Source organism: Setaria viridis, chromosome 2, assembly GCF_005286985.2.
Source record: "Setaria viridis chromosome 2, Setaria_viridis_v4.0, whole genome shotgun sequence".
Taxonomy (NCBI): domain Eukaryota; kingdom Viridiplantae; phylum Streptophyta; class Magnoliopsida; order Poales; family Poaceae; genus Setaria; species Setaria viridis.
In genome coordinates this window covers 13,722,170-13,744,957 of record NC_048264.2, presented here as the reverse complement: position 1 = coordinate 13,744,957, position 22,788 = coordinate 13,722,170, and the positions used below count along the sequence as shown (strand labels likewise).

General features: G+C 44.5%; 1 protein-coding gene and 1 pseudogene across 5 annotated transcripts; one reads left to right on the top strand and one right to left on the bottom strand.

Annotated features, from left to right (window-relative positions):
- Positions 1-331: 331 nt before the first annotated feature.
- Positions 332-19,816, bottom strand: LOC117842497 (ABC transporter B family member 28). Of its 5 annotated transcripts, none has more exons than XM_072292125.1 (17): positions 19,289-19,816; positions 18,994-19,181; positions 18,235-18,258; positions 17,010-17,111; positions 16,683-16,773; positions 16,083-16,183; positions 15,881-15,931; positions 14,162-14,290; positions 13,285-13,347; positions 12,946-13,204; positions 8,108-8,256; positions 7,942-8,031; positions 5,795-5,929; positions 5,518-5,574; positions 5,381-5,437; positions 4,412-4,673; positions 332-1,281 (listed from the first exon to the last, which is right to left on the bottom strand). In XM_072292125.1, the coding sequence occupies exons 1-16, from the start codon at positions 19,674-19,676 to the stop codon at positions 4,437-4,439; spliced, it is 2,121 nt and encodes a 706-aa protein (XP_072148226.1). In that variant the 5' UTR covers positions 19,677-19,816; the 3' UTR covers positions 332-1,281; positions 4,412-4,436. The 5 variants fall into 5 exon arrangements, with proteins under 5 accessions (XP_072148226.1, XP_072148225.1, XP_034578857.1 ...); XM_072292124.1 differs by lacking the exon at positions 332-1,281 and adding an exon at positions 2,619-3,390; XM_034722966.2 differs by lacking the exon at positions 332-1,281 and adding an exon at positions 3,406-3,785.
- Positions 19,817-21,193: 1,377 nt separating this feature from the next.
- Positions 21,194-22,237, top strand: LOC140221832 (uncharacterized; annotated as a pseudogene).
- The last annotated feature ends 551 nt before the right edge of the window (positions 22,238-22,788 follow it).

Below are 22,788 nucleotides of genomic sequence, written 5' to 3'. Positions count from 1 at the left end.
CATGCTTATCTATGGGAGTAGCAATGGTTCTATAGCAGCTTGTGCAGCTAGTTTTGCTCTATTTATTTTTCTAGTTGGTTAACTAGAGCTCTTGTTTTAGCCGGTAATCAGTGAGCAGCTCTTTGATTTCCGCGTTGCTTTGAGTTTTCCTAATCATTCTTAGAGTTAACACATCACTGATTGAGATCTTAGTGATTAGAAGAGATGCAGGTTGGGTTGTATTCGGGGTATATATCTTGTTCTCGCAGAGAATTTTTTAAAGGCTTCCATTCACCCCATTTGATCGCTCGGTCCTTAAAAAAACATTCTAGCTTTGTCCTCAAACTATATCTTAAGAACGACCGAATAGACATCCTTGAGATTAATCTGTTGAATGACATTCCCATGTATATCGAAACCCGTTATGCATTCCCATCGATCTTACTTTTCTTCTGCTCTTTGCTACAATCTACACCATCAACAGAATTAGCTAGTTAGGATTACAACCGAGAGGATCTACAAGATCATTTCTGCTCTTTGCTACAGATTGTACGACGTTAGGGTTAGGTATCCGCAGAAGATTGTACGACGTTTGCTGCGTTTAGATTCTTTTCTATCTCAACACTTCCGTTCCTATAAATCGATCATCACCTTCCACGTTGGTTCTTTTCACACCGCACCCATTCTCTAGGGCATTAGCCAAACAGTCGAAAGAGAGCCTCCATTCACGAGAGCATCCCTCAGCTCTCTGTGATCGATGGCATCATCCGACGACAGGCGCATCCTGATCTCCTTGCTCGTCGCCTTCGCCGTGGCCGTGCCCAGCCTCCGTCCATCCGCGGCGACCGGAGTCGAAGGATCAGCCAAGGCCGCCGCAGCTGCCGCTCCGTCGCCCCATGGAGAAGTTCTGCAACCGGCCGGGTTCAACATCCCTGACCTGCCATTGCCACGGATACTTCCATGCCCTCCGTGGTTCCCGAAGATCCCGCTGATCCCCTGCTTCAACGTAACGCTGCCGCCGCCGCCGCCGACGGACCCGAGGGAGTGCCGATCATCTTTGAGGAGCCTGATGCCGTGCGCGGGGTTCCTCACTAACGCCAGCGTCCGGGCGCCTCCGAGCACCTGCTGCGACGGCTTCGATCCCTTCTTCGCCAACGAAAGCAGCCCAGCGCTCCTCTGCCTCTGCCACATCGCCAGCGCCGACATCGCCCAGCTTCTACCGGCGCCGATGAACCACACGCGCGCGGCGTCCATCATGGAAGTGTGTGGTCTCGGCCTACCGATAGACGCACTGTCAAGGTTCTGCAAAAATAATAGTAAGTATATATTTTAACTATTTTTTCATTCCCATGATTGTCAGAAGATCCTTGAACTCGAAACTAATCCATAGTGATATCGATTGCATTGAACAGGAGACCAAGTGCCGCCGATTGACCCTCCGAGTTCATCATCGGCAGCAGCAGGGACCAAGGCTTAAGGTACGTGTTTTTTCTTATCGGTTACTAGTTTATTTCTCCAACAGAAAATTAATTGTTTTCGTGTAAAATCTATATATGTTTTCTTTGTTTGGATTTTCTTTTGCAGCTGGAGCACATAAGTAGCATTCTGTCGTCAAGACGAGCAATATTAGTGGTGGTGTTGAGAAGACCTCTTGGTATTCCATCCATCCCAAATTACTGTTCGTGTTGGCTTGGATTCATAGCTTCTGCTATGTACCTAGACATATAACATATCTAGATATGTAGCAAAAGTCATGTACCTAGAAAAGCTAAAATCAATAGTAATTTGGGATGGAGAAAGTAGCTAGGAGGAGGTAATATATCTTGAATGTATCTGCCAAGTGACACATGCGTCATATAGCAGCAGTCGTTGTTCCTCTATGCAACCAAGGACGGTAACTAATGCAGACATTATTCGATTATGAGTGCAGCAGATGGGATTTGATTTGATATTTATTCAACTTAAGATTATCGTAGCGCTGTTTATTATGTAGTAGATTGGATAGCTGCATATGTGCATATATATACCTCTGAAATCCATGCATGAGTCCATGCATGTAACCTGTGTTCTCATGAATGCCAGATAATATATGTTCTCAGTCCACCAGGGAAGCGACTTCAGTTTAGTAACATCGTCAATTTGCAAAGTTTATGATTCAAAAAAAAATCATAATATTATCTCAGGCATATTCTCAAATCCCAATTTGTTTAGTAACATTTGTTCCATAAAAAACATTCTCAATTTGTTTAATTTACAACATATAAATAATCTTCCATTTGCGTGAGGCTTTAATATGATATTATTTGTTCGCCCATATACTTAGTTGGGATATCATGTACACTTGAGTTCGAGCCCCAAACTTAGCAAAGTGCTTATCTTTCTCCAAAACTAAATTCCGGATTGGAAAATGAACAGTACACCTACGCATGAGATGGACGAGTTACTCAGAAAAGAAATGGAGATATCAAACTCCGATGCCAGCATATTTTTTGGATCCATCAAGAGATGACATTATTCCATCAAATCGCTTTGGAAAACTAAGATCCACGTATGCATATCTTTCTACCAACTCCGCGTTCCTATCGTGCGTGTCTTCATTTCTGCATAGATCTATAAGCCTAAATGTACACACACAGAGCTAATCAGCCAAACAGAACTGATGAATTCCAGCTGCGATTCAATCAGATCAGTAGGATCGAGAAGATCAATTCCACTTCTTGTTACAGCTAACAAACTCAACAGACTAGACGGCCAGTAACTCGATATAAACAGCCGGCGAGAGACTGTACGGCGCAGTTCGGTTTAGATTCTCTACGTCAAAGTCAACACCAGTCCATGCATCCCTATAAATTCATCATCGTCGACGTTGCCTTGCCCCTAGGCTGATCCCAACGCGATGGCTCCTTCCAATAAGTGCTCCCTGATCCTCTTGCTCGTCGGCTTCTCCGTGGTCACGCCCAACCTGGCGGCGATCAGAGCCGAAGGCACGGCTACCGCTCCATCACCGGCCAACAGCGAGGTTCTGCACCCGGAGGCCGAGTTCAGTATCCCTGACCTACCAATTCCGGCGCTGCTTCCTTGCCCTCCGCTGTTCCCGAAGATCCCGCTGATCCCCTGCTACAAAACACCCTCCCCGCCACCACCGCCGGAGGTAACGGAGTGCCGGTCGTCGCTGAAGAACATGACGCCCTGCGCGGGCTTCCTCACCGACAGCGGCGTCTTCGCGCCCTCGAGCGAGTGCTGCGCCGCCTTCGACCCATTCTACAAGGACGCGGCCATGCTCACCTGCCTCTGCCACCTCACCAACGGCGACATCGCCCAGCTACTGCCGGCGCCATTGAAACACAGGCGCATCGTTCCCCTCCTGATCGCGTGTGACTTCCAGATTACACCAAATGCGTTGTCCGACCTCTGCAGCACGTTGAGTTAAGTCGTGTAACTAAGTTTTTTCCGCATCATGGTTTTTTTATCTACAATATATACACTTGTTGGAAGACTCATGTAACGGGTTCCAATACATCAAAACAGAGGACCACATCCCGCCTATGGATCTTCCTAGCCCTCCACCGTCGGCGTAGGCATCAACGAAGAAGGCATAATTAGGGTATAGTGTTTTCCTTTCTTTGCAGTTTACAGTACTATTTTCTCATCTAGCGAGCTATTTCTGATCAGTTTAGCACATCTGCTTTTGTTTTACAGAAGGTCCCGTTCTTCCGTTTGTGGTCCTGTTTCATAGCTTGTGGTCAGTCAGTATAAACTTGCATAGCCTTGGCCTGTTGGTCTCTTACGAAGAGACTACCAAAGGTCTGCATGATTTTCGTAAGAACAAATTATTCTTCTGTTTGACAATCATCTAGAAAGAGTTGGACAGAATGAACAAATTAATCAAACACGGGAACATGTTAAGGTCATTTTTCATAGTTTGCGGTCCATATTTGGCTTCACAACTAACCTATGTCCGGGCAGCGTACATAGACTTTCTTCCACTCGTTTGTCCAGGTGACTATAATTTGCAGGACATGCAACAGTTTCAAAAACTTAATCCACTTATTTAGAGAGGAGGAAAAAAACACTGCGTTTGTTTACAAACGACAGAGATTTACTTTCAACTAAACATGTCACAAGAAAATGAAAACTGTGTTGACGCAACCCTTAATCTACTGGTGGCAGTAGATCACAGATTTTAGGTTGTTGAGAGAATACATCTGAACTTCATTTCATAAGAAAGATAGTTGAATGTAAGACTTCAATTATCAGTGATAGAGGAAATCAAATATGAAATGTAAGATGAGAAGTTGTTTATCCTTTGTTTTGCTTTTCAACTTCATTACATGTGGTTCCTGATTCATGTACAGTTCCTCCTTTTTTGTCCCTAGAGAGAAACTATAGAATCTAATGATGTAAAAGGAAAATAGAGTAATATAGAATGCACCTGTTACTCGGTTGTTGAAGTATTATTACTCAAAAGCAAGCCTTTGTGTCCCGACAAGTGATGCGTAACTGCCTCCCTTAGCAACCAGTTCGGCGTGTGTCCCCAGTTCAGTTATCTTGCCCTCTGAGCAAACAGCAATTCGATGTGCATTCTGCACAGTGCTTAGCCTGTGGGCAATCACCAGAGAAGTCCTTCCCTTCATCAAAAGATTGAGAGCTTCCTGCACAAGCCGCTCACTTGTCGCGTCCAGTGCACTAGTAGCCTGCAAACAGCATAAGTTCTTGAGTCAGCCTGAGGTATTGGCAGTGAATGAGAAACAAGGCCTGCTGCCACCAATATTCTTCACTTATACTCCTACTTTATAAATTCATCATCTTGAAACTTTTTAAAAGATTAAGGGTGAGCGACCCCACATCTATCACATCTTTAGTATAGAATATTAGCAGATATCCATCTATATATAGTACTGTAAAAAGGCTAAATTCGAAGCTTGAGACTCTAAATACTTTTAGCTTGTCCAAAAAATTATTCTGAGGGTTGACACTTGATCACCAGCGACCTTGACCTGCTTCATGTGTATGTATTCATGTTTTTTGTTTTATTTTGCCAGATCAATGTATTCATGGCCTTGAGTTCCCTCAGTCCTTGTCTCAAAAAAGAAAAGAAAAAAAGGAGTTCCCTCAGTCCATACACCAAATGACCAAACCAATTTAAACCTAGCCATGTGCCAACACCTTTAATGTTGTCAACATATCTACATTACACCCAAGCATGGGCAATGGCAGACCATAGTTATAATTCATCTTTTTTTATCTCCTGTGCCACATGAATTGATCAATTGTGCATTCCCTTCCTAGGTCATTTTTCTCCACATCAAAATTATGTTAGCGCACAATCTAGAATTCTAGATACAATGTTTGAAAATATAAAGAATAGAATAAAGCCAGTTCAATAGTAAGAAAGAGATACCTCATCAAGTATTAGAATAGGAGCATTTTTCAGAAGGGCTCGTGCAATTGCAATTCTCTACAAAGCAACAAAGAGTGTACAGTACTTGGCTATGGAATAATTATGAACTTCCTTTAAATAATAATATAGCAGATCACCTGTCTCTGTCCCCCACTTAGGAGACTGCCTCGTTCACCAACAAGAGTGTCATACCCCTAAAATGCAATGAAACAAAGATTTTAGCATACAACTGGAGATAACTAGTACTCCCTCCCATCCCAAATTACAATTCATTGTGGCTTTTCTAGATACATAACTTTTGCTATGTATCTAGACATAGTATATATCTAGGTGCATATGTAAAGCTATGTACCTAGAAAAGCCAAAACGAATAATAATTTGGGACGTAGGGAGTACCAATCAATGATAGGCTACCTGTGGAAGAGAAATGATAAATTCATGAGCATTGGCAGCTTTAGCAGCTTTTATTATATCATCCTTGGAGACAACGTCATCTGGGAGACCATAAGCAATATTTTCTCCAACAGACACCGAGAATAGGACTGGGTCCTTCATAAAACAAAAAAAAAATCTTACAATAACATCTATATAAAATAAATAACTACTCCCTCCATATATAATAAGGTGTTTCAAACATGGCATGGTCAATGAGAGGCAACAACTTTGACTACTAATTTCTATGATAAATGTAGGTCCAAACAGTGAAAATATAGTATGATGATTAAAAATGTAATTTGTAACAAACAAATAACTATGTGTTATTTTTTGTTATGATGGGCCCTCACTAAAACAGTAGGGCCAGAGGGTGGACATGAACACCCAACCACCTGGAGCCCCAACACAGCTAGCAAGAGAACAGCTTTCCCTGCAAATTGAGTTAGGAAACACTACGCTTGTTAAATTTTAACTGTAGTTATTTCGTTACATTGTCTTGCTCTCCCTCCTGTCCACAAAGCTCCAGTTTGACATATAAGGTGAAGAGCTAACCTCCAACTCCTATCCCCTTCACTCTCTAACCTTACAATAACAGTTTCACATGGTCAACCATGATATATTTGTGCACATCATCAGTAAATGTTTGATAATTTTGACTTCACCTGCTCAAAACGATATACCTTTATAAACAGCGATAGTACGACGAAACATATCCGTATGCCCTTATTCTAAGGAATTGAGGAATGCTTGCCAAAAAAGTACAATTGTCCAAATCGTTATAGCCAATGCCAGACAGCTCAATGGGGGAAAAAAGAAAACGAAACGAGTCCTTTGTCTGGTGCGGGATGCTCCATGCCATAATAGCCTTGAATAAAACTAAGAATTGCTCGACTGCCAATAATTTCTGGAAACAACCAAAACCCAAGCAAGGGTGAACTGCAGTTCAAGTATTAGCGTTGCACATTAGATAGCAGTTGAACTTGAATTTTTCCCAGAAACCACCTCAAACCCAGGGCACTCTTCAAGAGGCAATGTGTACAATAAATGTGAGAAATTTGTGGATGGTGGCACTCAAATACAAGACTTATGCTTAAGGGTAGGTAGCTGTGCACACCACTGACTAATGACTCAAGGATAGCATCCACCGATGAGCATTAAGTTTGAACCAGCTCAACCAGTGAACCAACGGCTGAACCTATGAACCAAGCATCAAGGTGATAACTTATCGAGATGTAATAATTATGGTTTGAATGCTACATGTGCACTGATAAGAAACACAAAATATCACCACACTCACTAAAGCTTTGTCTCTTGATGCTACATTAAATTTGTTTCTCTAAAAACACTTTTTGCGGCCATTGAACATCGAAATTGAGCATTGTAAATTGTAACCACATCAAACTAATTGCAAGAGACTTAAGGAGATACAGGAAATCTCATAACACCATATGAAAAAAGGACATGTTTCTATTCTCAAAGCAAACTGAGCGATAGCTCAGTGGTGTGGCGGTCGTTGGTTGTGCCCACCGGCCAGGGTTCGAACCCTGGTATTTGCACCTCGTTGGCTTGGGCTGCTGATGCGTCGCCGGCCCAGGTTACGGTGCGCTGCGCCAGCCTGTGTGTAACGGTGGTCGCCGACCCAAGTTCAGTTTGGACCTAAACAGGCATGGGCCAGGGTTCGGGGGATTTTCTCAACCGGGATCATACAATCCCTTCTTAATGCAATGCCGTGGGGGCGGTTCTTCCCCCACCGGTCGAGTTTTTTTTTTCTATTCTCAAAATATATACTCCCTCCGACCACAAATATAAGCAGTTTTAGGTTTGGCCTAAGTCAAAGTTTTTAAATTTTGATCATTAAGAGCTAACAATCCAAATAGTGTAGCAACATAAGGTTGATGCAATCAGATTAATCATGAAAAGTTATTTCAAAATATAGTCATTTCATAATATAAAGCCATTTCTATTTAAAATAATATATTGTTGTAGAAATTGGCAGTCCAAGTCCACCTTGTAAGACCTTGTCTCTGTCCAAAACTGCTTATATTTTTGATCGGAAGGAGTAATAAGTTCGTAGATATAGCAGCAAAATACATGGTGTGGAAATTTGTGTTTTTGTGATGGCATACCTGATTTACTAGAGATACCACTCGAGACCATTCTCTTTTGTCAAAAATGCGGATGTCTTCTCCTGCCACAGTGATGCAGCCTTGAGTTGGCTGCAAAAATGAAGAACACTCAGATGTTGCTACAATAATGAAAACTATCAGTATCACTACATATAAGTAGCAGCACCTCATAATACCGTGCAAGAAGTTGCACCACAGTGCTTTTCCCAGCACCACTAGGCCCTACAAGTGCTGTGACCTTCCCACACTCAATCATAAGATCAAGGCCATTCAAAATCTCCACATCAGATCTCAGTGGATAAGAGAAATGGACATCTGCCAGGAACACATGATGATGAGTAGACATGCCAAACATCCAAGAATGTATACAGGGGCGAAGCCATGTTGCCTCTCCCCGGTGCACATGCACCAGGTAAAATTTTTATTTTACCACTAATTAGGCTCAAAATATCATATAATTCTAGGAAAATTTTCAAGTCTCTTAAGCAGTGCACCACGGTCAATTCAGCGCTAGCTTCGCCCCTGAATGTATATATTACTGCAATAGGTGTTGTATGCTGTAAGTACTTTTCACATTTAGAGAAACACAATCAAAAGAATAAAAAATTATCAAATCACTATTATTAGGGAATTGTATAGCTGATTTATGCTTACCATGTATACTTGATTGTATTCCTTGTATACCAAGCCATATTGGCTATATATCAAAGGTCAACCCCCCATTAGGGTGTGTGGTGTTTCCCCAAATCCTATCTCTCTACATGGTATCACGAGTCCGGGATTAATCTGGCCTTTCCTTCCACTCGTCTCCACCCTAACCGCGCCGCGAGTTCATCGTGACGCGTCCACCTCCTCAGCGTGCCGTACCCTAGGCGGTGCCGCTCCCTTCCTCTCCCTGCGCGGCACCCATGGCCCAGGACTCCACCGCTCAGTCTTCCATGTCCGGCACGCTGCTGTCGACAGGCGTCGCCACCATGCCGGCGATCGGTGCCAGCTCTCTGCCCGCCATGGGCGCTGGTACCATGCCGGCAATCGGCGCCAACACCACGCCCGCCACGGGCGTCGGCACCGAGCTTGTGTTCGGCTCTGGATCCCCTCCCGGCGCAAGTGATGGCACGGCACAGGGCGGTGGTGGTGGCTTCATCCTCTACCCGGCGGCGCCGGCTGTCGTCCACCCCTATGCCACCATCTCCATCAAGTCTCACATCCCCATGACCCTGACGATGAAGACCTCCAGCTACTCCAAGTGGGCTTCCTTCTTCAAGTCGATGTGCGGCAAATTCAGCCTCAAGTCGCACATCGACGGCACTGCGGCACCACGCCCCGACGATCCTGATTGGGATCAAGCAAATTGTTGTGTCCGCTCCTGGATCTTCAGCTCCGTTGATGACTCCGTCCTCGACCTCACCACGGATGACGACGAGCAGACCACCTAGGCTCTCTGGCTCGCCATTGAAAGCCTCTTCCACGCCAACAAGCAATCCCGGGCTATCTTCCTCAGCCACGACTTCCAATCCATGATGCAAAGGGACTCCTCCATCTCGGAGTACTGCCAACGCATGAAGAATCTCGCCGATGCTCTCCGCGACATTGGTCATCCTGTCCAGGACTCCCAGCTGGTGCTAAATCTCCTCCGCGGCCTCAACCCGCGCTACTCCAACACCGCCGACGACATCACCAACTCCACCGCCAGCTTCCTGACCTTCGCTCAAGCCCGCGACATGCTCGCCTTGAAAGAACTTTGCCTCGCCAACGAGAAGAAGGTCTCCAACACTACCGCCCTCCTCGCGGGGACCAGCTTGTCGTCTTCCTCCTACAGCTGCCCGGGCGGGTGCCACTCTACCTCTGGCCCTGTTCAGACCGGCGGCGGCGGCAGTTTCCAGCAGAAGAAGGGCGGTGGCGGCGGCGGAGGGAAGAAGAAGTGGAAGGGGAAGCAGGCCGGCGGCAGCTACTAGTCGCCTGCTGGTGGCGGCCAGCACGGCGGCCAGCACGGCGGCGGTCCACCGCGCCCCACCGGCCCGTGGTTCTGCTTCAGTCCAAGGGTCGGCCCCTATGGCAACATGGGCCACCAGCAAGCCAACAGCCAGTATACCTCTGGCGGGAGTGGGGGTTGGCACGCCTTTGCTCCAGGACCCCTCGGGCCGCCTTCTCAAGCCCACACGGCATTTGCTCCTCTCCAAGCATCCCCCCGACCCACACATGGGATCAGGCTGGGCTTGTTGCTGCCCTCAACCAGATGGCGATGCAGAACGGTGGCTAGGTCGTCGACTCAGATGCTTCCAACCACATGGCGTCCTCGGATGGTATTTTCTCCCACCTACCCTCCTCTCACTCCTTCATCACAGTAGGCAATGGTCAAACCCTACCCATCACGTGCCGTGGCAACTCCACCCTTCCCACCCCTAACTCGCAATTTCGCCTTGATAATGTTCTAATTGTTCTATCTTTAATCCGTAACCTAATTTCCGTTCGTCAGTTTACTAGGGACAATAATTGTACTATAGAATTTGACGCTCTTGGTTTTTCTGTCAAGGATATTCCGACCAGACGCGTGATTCTTCGCTGCAATAGTGTCGGTGATCTTTACACCATCCCTCCAGCCGCCAACACTGCGGCTCCTCACGCCAGCCTCGCCATCTCCTCCAACTTGTGGCACCTTCGTCTCGGTCATCCTGGTCCCGCCGCCATCGACACACTTAGAAATAATTCCTCCATTATTTGTAATAAAGGGACTCCTACCTTATGCCATTCGTGTCAGCTAGGCAAACATGTGCAGTTACCTTTTTTTTCTTCTAGTTCACGCAGTACTACCCCCTTTGAACTAGTGCATTGTGATGTTTGGTCTTCCACCGTCGCTAGCATATCTGGTTACCGCTACTACCTTGTCATTCTGGACGACTACTCACACTTTTGTTGGACCTTCCCCCTGGTTCACAAATCCGATATTGCCACACACATTGTTACCTTCTGTGCCTGTACCCAAACACAATTTAGCCTACCCGTTCGGAGCATCCAAGCAGATAACGGGGCTGAGTTTGTCAGCAAGACTCATGTCTTTCTTGACCTCTCGGGGTGTTCACTTGCGCCTCTCGTGTCCATACACCTCTCCACAAAATGGGAAACATAAACGTGTCCTCCGCACCTTAAACAGTGTGATCCGCACCCTGCTGATTCACTCCTACATGGCCGCCACCTATTGGGCTGAGGCCCTAGCGACCGCTACATACTTGCTCAATAGGCGCCCATGCTCCGCCATTCAGAATGACATCCCCTTCCACCTACTCCATGCACAGCCCCCCGACTACTCCCACCTGCGCGTATTTGGGTGCTTATGCTATCCTAACCTCTCTGCCACGGCACGCCACAAACTTGCCCCTCGCTCTACCTCTTGTGTCTTCCTTGGTTATCCATCCTCTCACAAGGGGTATTGCTGCCTCGACTTGTCCACTCGCTGACGTTTGTTTGTTACAGAAGTCCTTGTATGGCCTCAAGCAGGCCCACGAGCGTGGTACCAGCAGTTCGCCTCCTTTATCCGACAGCTCGGGTTTGTCACCTCCACCTCCAACACCTCCCTCTTTGTAACTTGTTACAAATTACAAAGAGGGCACGAGTATCGCCTACCTCCTGCTCTACGTCGACGACATCGTCCTCACAGCCTTGTCCTCGACACTCCTCCAGCACATCATGGCTCGTCTTCACTCCGAGTTCACCATGACGGACCTCGGCGATCTCCACCACTTCCTCGGCATCTCCGTCACACGCTCCACCCATGGCCTGTTCCTGTCCCAGCGACAGTATGCCTTGGATCTTCTCCAGCACGCCGGCATGGCTGAGTGTCACTCTACGGCGACCCCTGTTGACACTCATGTCGAGCTCTCAGCTACAGACAACGCCAAGCTCAAGGATGGCTCTGAGTACAGGAGTCTTGCAGGGGGCCCTCTAGTACCTCACCCTAACTCAACCCGACCTGGCGTATGCGGTCCAGCAGGTGTGTCTCTTCATGCATGGTCCACGCGAGCCCCATCTCACGCTGATCAAGCGCATCCTGCGCTACGTGAAGGGCACTCTCTCCTCCGGGCTCCACATCGGCACCGGCCCTGTCCAGTCTCTGACCGCCTACTCTGATGCGGACTGGGCTGGCTGCCCGGACTCTCGACGCTCTACCTCCGGCTTCTACGTCTACCTCGGGGACAATCTGGTGTCTTGGTGTCTTGGTCCTCCAAGCGCCAGAGCACAGTGTCCTGGTCCAGTGCTGAGGCTGAGTACCGAGCCGTGGCTCATGCTGTTGGCTTCGCCAGCTTCTTCAGGATCTCCACGTCCCTCTTGCTTTGGCCATAGTTGTCTACTGTGACAACGTGAGCGCTGTCTACATGACAGCCAACCCGGGTCATCATCGGCGCACGAAGCATATTAAGATTGACATCCACTTCGTCCGCGAGAAGGTCGCCTTGGGGCAAGTCTGGGTCCTCCATGTCCCGTCTTCCCATCAATTCGCGGAGATCATGACGAAAGGCCTACCAGTTCAGCTGTTCACTGACTTCAGGTCCAGTCTTTGCGTCCGAGATCCTCCCGCTGCGACTGCAGGCGGGTATTAGGGAATTGTATAGCTGATTTATGCTTACCATGTATACTTGATTGTATTCCTTGTATACCAAGCCATATTGGCTATATATTAAAGGTCAACCCCCCCCCATTAGGGTGCGTGGTGTTTCCCCAAATCCTATCTCTCTACAACTATCGTTAAATATTATATTATAAATGTCCATGATTATTCAAAAAATTGATGCCTGAACATATTTCATCTTAATTCTGTTCTTTATACAAAAAGAAAAGTGAAGTAAGATGAAAATATTATGAGCTTATAGTACAATTTTGAGTTACCAAGAAATTCAAAATGAAACTTTAAGCTAAGGAATAATATGTTGTAATATATAATGCAGACCAAGGTGAAATATAGCAGAAGTTTAGATATAAGGTAGCCCTAGATACAAATGCAAAACAGACCTTTCAGATGAATGTCACCAGACCAGGCTAGATTACTACAGCTACTCGATGATTTCAGTTCTGACATGAAATGTTTGTTAACAGATCCATTTTCATACAGTCCACCATTGGAATCTCCAATCTCTTTGCTATCGAGTTCTTTGGCTAAACCATATGCAAGTGAATCATCAATGTCCTTTGCTGACAGAATAGAATTTATTCTCTCTATAGAAGCCAGTGTGCTGCGTAGATCACCAAGGGTATTAACAGCTCCTTGAACCTAAAATATATGTTCAAAATAGTTAAATATGGAACAAAACAGCATGAAACTACAAAAACATCTTGAATATTACTACTTACAGCAAAGGTTAACGTGAAGGTGTAACCAATAAAAGATGCCATGGTTCCAACTGACAATTTTCCCTGAAATATGAATCATTTTTTTTATTCTTGATCAGCCAGTCCAAGCTTGCAGCATTAGATGAAATTCAAAACACAAATGGGATCCTACTGACTATTAATTATTAAAACTGAGTTTCTCCATGTATGCAGTCCTAAGGCAGGTGTAATTTGTGCTCTAGAGAGCAAGACAAGTGAATTGTTTTTAAACATATTCCTTTTTTATACTAAAGGTACACATATTCAATTCCACTACAATCTGCAAGCGCGTTCATGCAAATAAATTTGCTACAGTGGTTCAGAAGCATTTTGATGTGAACTGGTGTGATCATAGACACCAAGGATAAAATTAAGGGTAATCTAGATACACTAGATTCAAATATTTTCAGAATCTAGCACAACAATATACTTATTTATCACCATATGTGCCAAAAGTTCTAAAACACTAGCAATTCACTAAACAGATAGCACGAACATCCAAACAGCAGAGCTCTATTGTGGAATTCAGGGCTGTAGCTAATATAGCAATGAGCATTGGGAGAAATCAGGGGTAACAAAACAATCGTGAAAGTGGCAAACTAACTACATAGTCACACATTCAGGGACTGGAACTACGCGCATCACGCAACTGCCCATGCATAGATTATCTTACCAACTCTGTAACTGATCTGCTAAAGCTTACACCTTATATGTTACACATTCAAAACCTAGATGATTCTTTGAACGACACGGAACTTTCCATAACAGAACCAACGAGTGCAGCATAGTTTCCAAATATAAATCAAAGTAAGAATAGAATAATGCATATATTATAATTGTAAGTGTTTCTGTGGCTTACCGCATTGACCTTGCTTCCACCAAGAACATAAAGCGCCATTAGGGATACATAAACCACTACACGAGTTAATGATTCATTAGCAGATTTCAGCACTCCTAATTTTGTGCCACTATTTTGGTAAGCACGTGCCTGTTAAACCAAAAAAGAAAATGAAATGAACTGGTGAGCTCATGAAGTGTATCACCGCCTATTAGGAACTGAACTGGTGCATTAAACATATTGAGTACATTTTGTTTTTCTCCTTCATTAATTTTTTTAACAAAACACTCAAACCTATATACTGTTTAACTTAGTCTGTTCAACTTTAGCTCGCAACAGTAGATAGACAGCATGCGTTGAAAGATATTAAGGCTTCTAGATGAGAGGGATAGACATACACTGGGTTGAGAAAGCATAACATAGGAGAGGTTTCAACTTTCTCGCTTTATTAATAACGGAAGCAGTGGTATGCCATTTCTAGCGATGATTTGACTTGAGCCCTAAGGAACAATCCTATAGATATGGGAACTTGTCTCTAAATACATCAAACAAATCTCAAACTCAACCAGCTATTACTATCTGTGTTTCCAACTAAATAATGGACCAGCAGGTCCCAACTCAACTACGTAAGCATACTGCTACAGTACTTCTGTACAAAAATATCACCCTGACACATGCCCATGTCGGTTATTAGGGACCAAACAGATAGCATCATCGTTCTCTTGACTTTCAGGATCTATAGAACAAGATCCCAAAATACGAACAAGTGTGTTAATTGAAAGATTAGATAGGAAATTACTAACTGTATCCTGCTTTTATGTTCAAAAACTGAATTAAACGTAGAAGATGAGAAACATTTAGCAATCCAACTCTGCGTGCATTACCTAATTCATTTCTGTGCCAACTCTGCCACTTCAAACTTATTCATGACTATTTACTACTGTACGTACTAAGGTCCTTAGAAGATATCTTCGTCCACTCCCTTTCAGGATTCAAGGGTCATGACTCAAGGCTATGAAATTAAAAACTAGAGCTTAGAGCTATTAATTGGTATGTTCTTTTCATGTGGGAATAAAAGTCTTTGTTTTTAGTTTATAATACCAGTCTATCCACAGCTCTAGCTCCATGAATTTTTTTTATCTAGGGATACCCAGCTCTAAGAATTCTTTGAGCTAGAGCTCAGCTCTAACATGCTAAGTTATGCACAGGGTCTCCGAAATGTCTGGGAAAGCCCTAATTGTTCTGGTGCCCTAATTGGTCTCAGGTCGATCTTTTCTGTAACAGGCAATTAAGTCTCTCTAACTAGTGGGTGGGTGGGTGGGTGTGGGTCCTTCTGTATGACTCATTTCTTCTTCTATTAATACAATGATACGCAGTTCTCCTGCGTGTTCAAGAAAAAATGTGGATGTTTGAGAAAGTTCAGAAGCAAAATGGTTTAGTCTTTTTCATAAACAATAAATGGCAGTATGTACTTTAATATATGCCCAGTAGCGGAGACAAGACATGGCCTGAGCATGCTCCGGCCCTGCTTCTAAACCAAAAAATTCCATGGAAGCCCACTTAAGAAAATATAGAATACTCAAGCCACAAGGTTTTTCAGCCTTTTTAACAAGCTGAGCCCAGGACCCAACAGAACTCTGGCTCAACCCCCGTATACACCCTTAGTCATGATAATTACTAATACAAAAGCACGATGATTGCTAAATATTAGAGAACAACACTAAGAGATTCATGGCTTACCAAATTGTCAAAGAAAGAAATTTGACGTTTTTCACCGCCAAAAGACCTAACCTGAAAATGAACTTTTGAATAAAGGATAACTAAAGAAGTTAACAGGTATAGAAGATGATAGGAGACAAACCATTTCAGTATAACATGACAATAGAATAGTGAAAGTAAAGCAACGTCTAAATGTGAATGTCTGCAAAACAGTAGCACTCACTGTACGAATAGCTGAGAATGTCTCTGATGCACAATCTGATATTTGTGCTTGCACGATTCCATAAGATTTAAAAGTGGGAACAGTTGACCTCTTGAAAAGAGCTGATCAAACAACAATAACAGAAACAACCATGTTAAAGGATATGTAAATGTGTAATGTTTTTAAAATATGCAACAAAAACCATAGCAAATTATCTTTTAGAAGAATTTAGTACTCCATGCCAAGGAATCATATTTGATGACCAAATACTACTGTGCAGAATTGACTGTGTTATGAACATTTATACAAGTGGAACTCACAAATAAACATGATCTCTGGATCTACATACAGACCACATAAACAGGACAGCCATCAGAGGCATGATGGCTTTTCAGCATATACAATACCTTCTCAAGTGAAATCAGACATGCACACAGCAAAGATTGAATTTTAGGTTCATCCAAGTATAAAAAACAAACTGCGACAGTATAGGATACAAGGGATCTGATTCCATCATTTTATCCTAATTTTTTAGCTAAGTGCTTTGTGTTTATCATATATGACATTATGTTCTAACAGTAAGTGACAAATGCTGGTGATACTAAATTTCTAGAAAATTACCAACTAGCCCGGAGACGGAGACCATTAGGAGCCCGAGAACAGGAGCTAGCTCAGTAGATAGTGTGAAAAGTATACAAAGTGTACCGGTGATCTGAAAAAGTAAAAGCAAGTTATATTTAAATACCCTCACCTGAAATAAGGTGTAACTAACATGGACCACAAAATTAATTGAATATATGATATCAAGAGAACATAAGGTCAAATATGGTAGAAGTTAATATTTTAAGATAACTACTAGTACACCTCAGAGATTTTGCAATTGTACTAATCAAATTCTCAGCACTTAGCAGTATCAACCTTACATTCTCATAGTGTAAAGTTTCTTGCCTCAGAGAGTGCCCTTAGTCCCCGGTCTCTGGATATGTTGTCACTTACAAGATTCTTCAAGGAACCCAAATCAGATGTCAACAAGCCGGTCAATTCACCAACCTGCCGTCAAACGATAGCAAGATATTTACCCCCAAGACATGCAGCAGATAAATCACTTCCAATTTATTGAGACTAGTTTCCTATGTTTTCATGAAAGATATATACAACTAAAACACATGCTTGAGACGCAACCAAAGACAAAATCATACTCTAACTCAACAGAGTGAAATAGCTCATCATTATATGCTACCTAATGTGACAGACCAGCAGTCCTTAAACTTGCTCTGCGGTGCCATGCAGGTCCCTAAACTCTTAAAATGCAGATATGGGTCCCTAAACCTGTTTAGTGTGCCACTCGAGGTCCAAATCACCCTAATCAGCACAAACTTAATCTGTGTGGCACGCAAACATGGCACTTGATATGCACTATACACGACAGTGGCTACGGCCATGAGCATGTAGTACTGGGGACGGCCATGAACATTTCGTAGAACATGGGGACATCTCGAACTCCATGGAAGTGTGCCATATATGTAATTACTTGCTGATTAGGGTGATGTGGACCTCTTATGACACACTTAACAAGTTTATGCACCTAGATGTGCAATGAGTTTAGGGACCTTGATGACACTATTGGACAAGTTTAAGGACCGCCAGTGCATTTTACTCTTTTTTAGAACTCAGAACACATGGAACTTGGGTTGACCAATAGATTTATTACTTCAAATCTTTTTAAAAAAATATGTTCGTAATAGATGGTGTCTTATACATTGCATTATAGACTAAATAAGCTAAATCATTGATACTATACTACAACTAGTTGACGCAGAAGCAAGACAGTTCTCTTATCTTTACTACTTCGTAAACTGCAGAATAATTAACACCATCAACCATTTTCTTACTGAAAGCTGGATTTTCATCTAATCTTTGAGTAAATCTTATATAATTCTTCAATAATCAGGCAGCTCAGATCAACATTAGTTCCATTTATGCCATTATGGAAGAAGCGGCGCATGTTACATGTAACAGTATAAATAAAACCATATATTTTCTTTCCAATCTACAGTACTATTGATGATATTTTAAAATGCCATGTGCATTTTGTTATTGAGGTTTTTCCCCTCTTTGTAACTGTCATGATTGAGTATGAAGATGGCGTGGGAATCACTAGGAAATGTATTACCTTGTGGCGATCAAAAAACACCATCTGCAAAAAGCAGAAACAGGAATATTTAGAGAAAGCGCCTTAAAAACAAGGAGCAGTGAACAGCAAGAAGTAAATAAAAACTCTTTTGGTCGGTACCAAATTGAAAACGTAATGAGAAAATGTGACATCAAATAATTTCTAGAGAGAAAACAATGTATGCATTACCCAAAATAATATTATGAGAGAAATTGCCATAGTACATGGAACTTAACAGTCTATGCACTAACTGTCATAAACAGGCACATAGCATGTTTCCAGTCCTTTAAGAATTCATAATCAACAAGTGCAATAACTAAGGCACTGGAGTCTGGTTTTACTCCACTCCACAAATATTTAAATAACTTGTAAACATCTGTCAGGTACATAGAAGTTTGTTTACCTAGTAGAACTGTATTAAGTAAGTGCCTCTGCAACCTAGGAAGCAAATGACATGAATCATTCCATCATGGCATGAAAACTGGTGCCAACTTTGGAAGTGTACCAAAAAGTCAAAAAAATTCTAGCTTCGTTTGAGTTGTACTTGGCAGAATGGCGGATAAACTAGATCAGCTCCGTGGACAAGATAGAAAGTCACCTAAACATCAGCTAATATAAATTCAGTTATCATAGATATCTAACAAGTAAAGCAAACATTGTATGCTATATTTAGCAACAAGATTACCGCAATGCAGCACAACGGTAGGGTCTAAATCTCTATGTCCAGGACTTCCAGTTTTGATCTCGGAGGAAAAGTACCTTTTGGATGAGAATCCTCCGAAATATCTGGCTCCGCAACCTGGCCATAACCTGCTCCCAGATGACGGTCATGTTGATCACAAACATGATTGTGAAGATGGGCTCCAGCGTGTACAGCACGGCTATCTTGGACAGGAGCCTCCACAGTGGCTCTTTCCCCCGCCCAATCAGCGTCTCGAAGAACCTGCCTGCATTCATCACCACATTTCAGAAACTAATGGTACCCAGGGGCAGGCGTGCTGTGCGGTGCCGTGAGCGCAAGTGCTAGTTGCCCCCCGACTGCCCAGCGCCTCACCTGAGAAAAGCGGCATGGAGAGGGTGCAGGTGGTGCAGGCGACGAGCGCCGCGAGGCAGACCGCGATGCGGGCCCTGTGGCGCGAGAGGAGCGCCCAGACGCCCGCCCAGGTGACGGCGTCGGAGGACGAGATCGCGGCGGCGACGTCGGCCGCCGCCGCCGCCGCGTCGAGGGAGGGCGGCGCGTAGGCGGCCTCAGGGCCCGGCGCCGGCGCGGAGATGTAGGCCCGCGGCGGGCGCGGGCGCGCGAGGTGGAGGCGGCGGCGGGAGACTGAAATGGAGGGGGCGCGGGTCGGGTTCTCGGCAGGGCGAGGGGGAGCCGGGAGTGGGACGGCGCGGGAGGGAGCAGGGGTGAGGAGGAGGCGCGCGCTCCAGGTGGAGATCGCCATGGCGCTGACGGCTTCTCCTTTCCCCCCGTGGTTTTGGCTCGGTTTGTGCGGGTATCTGATGCGGAGAGGAGGGGAGGCGCCGAGGCGGAGAGCCGGAGACGACGGGAGGGGATGGGGGAGACGCCGAGAAGGGCCAGCTGGAGCATGCGCTGCGCCTACGGGAAGATAGCAAACACGCGCAGGTTATCCGTTGAGAACACTTTTTTTAAAAAAAAATTCGTTGAGAATACAAATGGAAATGGGTGAATCCTACACGCTCTCGTTGCTTTCCCGTTTGAAACTCCCTTCAGCCCCAGACTACCAACAGCAGGTGGCGGTCGAGCTGCCAGGTGTCGTGTCAGTTTCGTGAGACCTCTTCCTGAAAAAGACTGTAGCAGCCTGTCTATCTATCTATCTGTAATTTCAGCCGACGAAAAGCAGCCATACGAGAGAGGAAATCTCATCAGTTAAGATTCCTTGTGGTGTAATCTACTCATTAAAGATTGAGTCATCGACTTAACACTCGTGTTCGCATTTTTTGAATTTATTTCACGATTTAAGCAAAGTTATTCTTTCATTGGTAGATAATGTGCTCAACGACAACGAGAAACTAGTGATAATTTTGTCAATCTCGCGAATCTGCCGACTTAGTCTCTTGAAAGTGCTCATAGGGGTGAGTGTGGTTGCGTGTATGTGAGTCTCTGGATCTGGCTCTGTACGCAAAAGAAAATGAAAGACAACAAAAAAAACTTTTTGGTTATTCAAGAGGTTTATTATCAATGTAGGTTCAAAAAAGGAAGATTGGTGATCTTGCCCCTATCGTGAAGTCTAATGGTGATTTTGCCCTCAATTTTTGAACTTTGTGATTTTGCCCCTCCTTTTCGTAGACGAAGCCTCCGTCTACCCGTGGTTCTAACTCTGTTAAGTGATGAACCCTTTAAAAAAATAAAAGAAATAGGAAAAATACTAAACACAATGGGAAAAGACATAACTACCCCTAACCTTATCCATCTACTATTCTCCTCCCTCGCTCGTTTTTGCTCCAAGCCAAACACCATAGTGCCGGCCGGCTCCTCTCCCACGAAACCCTAGGGACGGCCGGCAGCCGGCGACTGGCGTCGGCGGACTGGGGAGGTCGGGCGGAGGCCATCCAGGCGGCGGACTGGCAGGAGACGACCCCACGCATCGGCAGGAGGCGCACCTGCGCCCGTCCGACCCCGATGGCAGCGGAAGGAGGCAGCCTGGCCTGGGTGCGGCCCCGGGCACGCGGGTTGAAGTCCCGATGCCGGGCGCGGGCCCAGCGCAGGGGGCACGAGTTCCAGCCCCAACGTCGGATACGGGTTCCAACCCCGACGCCTTCTCTGCTCTAGCATGAGTACAAGAAGGATAGCGAGGGAGAGTGCAACACCATGGAAAAGGCTAGGTAATTCCTGATCTTAAATATCCATGTATGCCATAGATTTTAATTGAAATGGGTCTGTAGGAATGTGCTATAGCTATGGTCTTTAGAGCGATTTAGCTAACTTCATATTCGGTGCTATGATTTGCAACTTGTTGTTAGAGTTCGTTCATTTTTCAGCTTGCCTAATGGGGGCCTAAAGTCATGGCTGCAGGGTAAAACATTAACACCACAAGTTGTTGACACACATAACTATGGGTTGATGCAGTTAGTTAACTTCATAGCTGAATACTACTTGTGGGGTTCAAAGCAATATATATATTTGTGTCGTGAGTTGGACAATAACTCTTTTGAGATAAAATCTGATGAACATCTGTCTGAATGGTTTGAACTCAATCTAGAGAATGGAGTAGTCTGTATTGTTGCCCAGATAAATGATTTTGAGGGCCCATTATACTTTTCTCCAACAAAATGTAGGTGCCACCCTTCTCTAAGGAATAGAGTACCCACAAATGAGACAGCCACAAGTGAGATAGCCACAAATGTGAGAGACACAAGTGAGATAGCCAAAAATTTGAGAGCCAAATCCACATCTAAAAAGAAGAGAGCCATGTATGAGAGGGTAGGAGTTGATGAGGAGGGCATGTACTCCGACATAGATTCACTTCTAGCACCAAGTGATAGCAGCTATGACACTGTTTTGGCTGCATCTTCATGCTCTGACGAGTCTGACCCTGAATTTGATCCTGATGGTGAAATAGTTGATGAGTTTGATCCTCCTCCATTTTCATATGATGTTGATGATCCATGTATTGATGTTAATGTGGTGTTCCCAGATGTGGACTAATGCAAATCAGCGGTTACCCATCATGCTATCTTGAATGATAATGCTTTTGAGATCGTGAAAAAGGATAAGAGCAGATTTAGAGCAATCTGCAAGAGAGCCGAAGAGGGATGCAATTGGAAATTTTATGCATCAACAAGCAAGAAGTACATTGGATGCAAGGTAAATTCAGTACTTTTGTTGCTGTTTCTAATTTTCATAGTTACTTTTTGTTGCTGTTTTGACTCAGAAAAGTTACTTTTTGTTGTTGTTTTTTTGTTGCAGGTTAAGATAAGTGGACCAAAGCATACTTGTGGTTCAGTCAACAACTGTGGTGATACAATGGCCTCAAATAAATGAGTAGCTGATAGAGTGGTCAACTTGTTACGGGAAGAACGGACGAAGGGAGTTGTAGGACAAGTTAAAGAAGAAGTACTCCATTGAAGTTCCATATGATAGAGTTGTTAGAGGAAAGCTGAGAGCGCTGGACATGATATATGGAAAGTGGGAGGACAGCTATTTGCTACCCACATATCAAGCTGAGTTACTGAGATCTGTTCCTGGTAGTATTGTTGAGCTAGACACTGAAGAGCACAATGGTGATGTGTGTTTCACGAGATTCTTTGTTGCTCTTAAGCCATGCTGTTGGCGCTAGAAATCGGCTGATCGAATTCCCAGCGTCGGACACACGACTCGGGAGAATCTGCTTAGCTCCTGTTCGGGTGATCGCCCTGGTGTGGTTCGCGCGGCGTGCCAGCCAATCTGACCTGTTGATTGGCAAGGAAAGAAACGTGTCAGATCCCAGAGGTTGCGATTGGCTAAGGTTCCGATCTTGAGATAGCTTATCAGCGAATCGGCCGATTTGCCGTAATAAGGAAATCGGCTATAATGCAGCCGATTACCGGGCAGTG

Coding starts and splice junctions, on each gene's coding strand:
- LOC117842497 (XM_072292125.1), bottom strand. CDS start 19,676: ATGGCGATCTCCACCTGGAGCGCGCGCCTCCTCCTCACCCCTGCTCCC. Junction 15,932..16,082: donor CATTCTCAGCTATTCGTACA/GTGAGTGCTACT, acceptor GTTCATTTTCAG/GTTAGGTCTTTTGGCGGTGA. Junction 14,291..15,880: donor TTTCTTTCTTTGACAATTTG/GTAAGCCATGAA, acceptor TTGGTTTAACAG/GCACGTGCTTACCAAAATAG.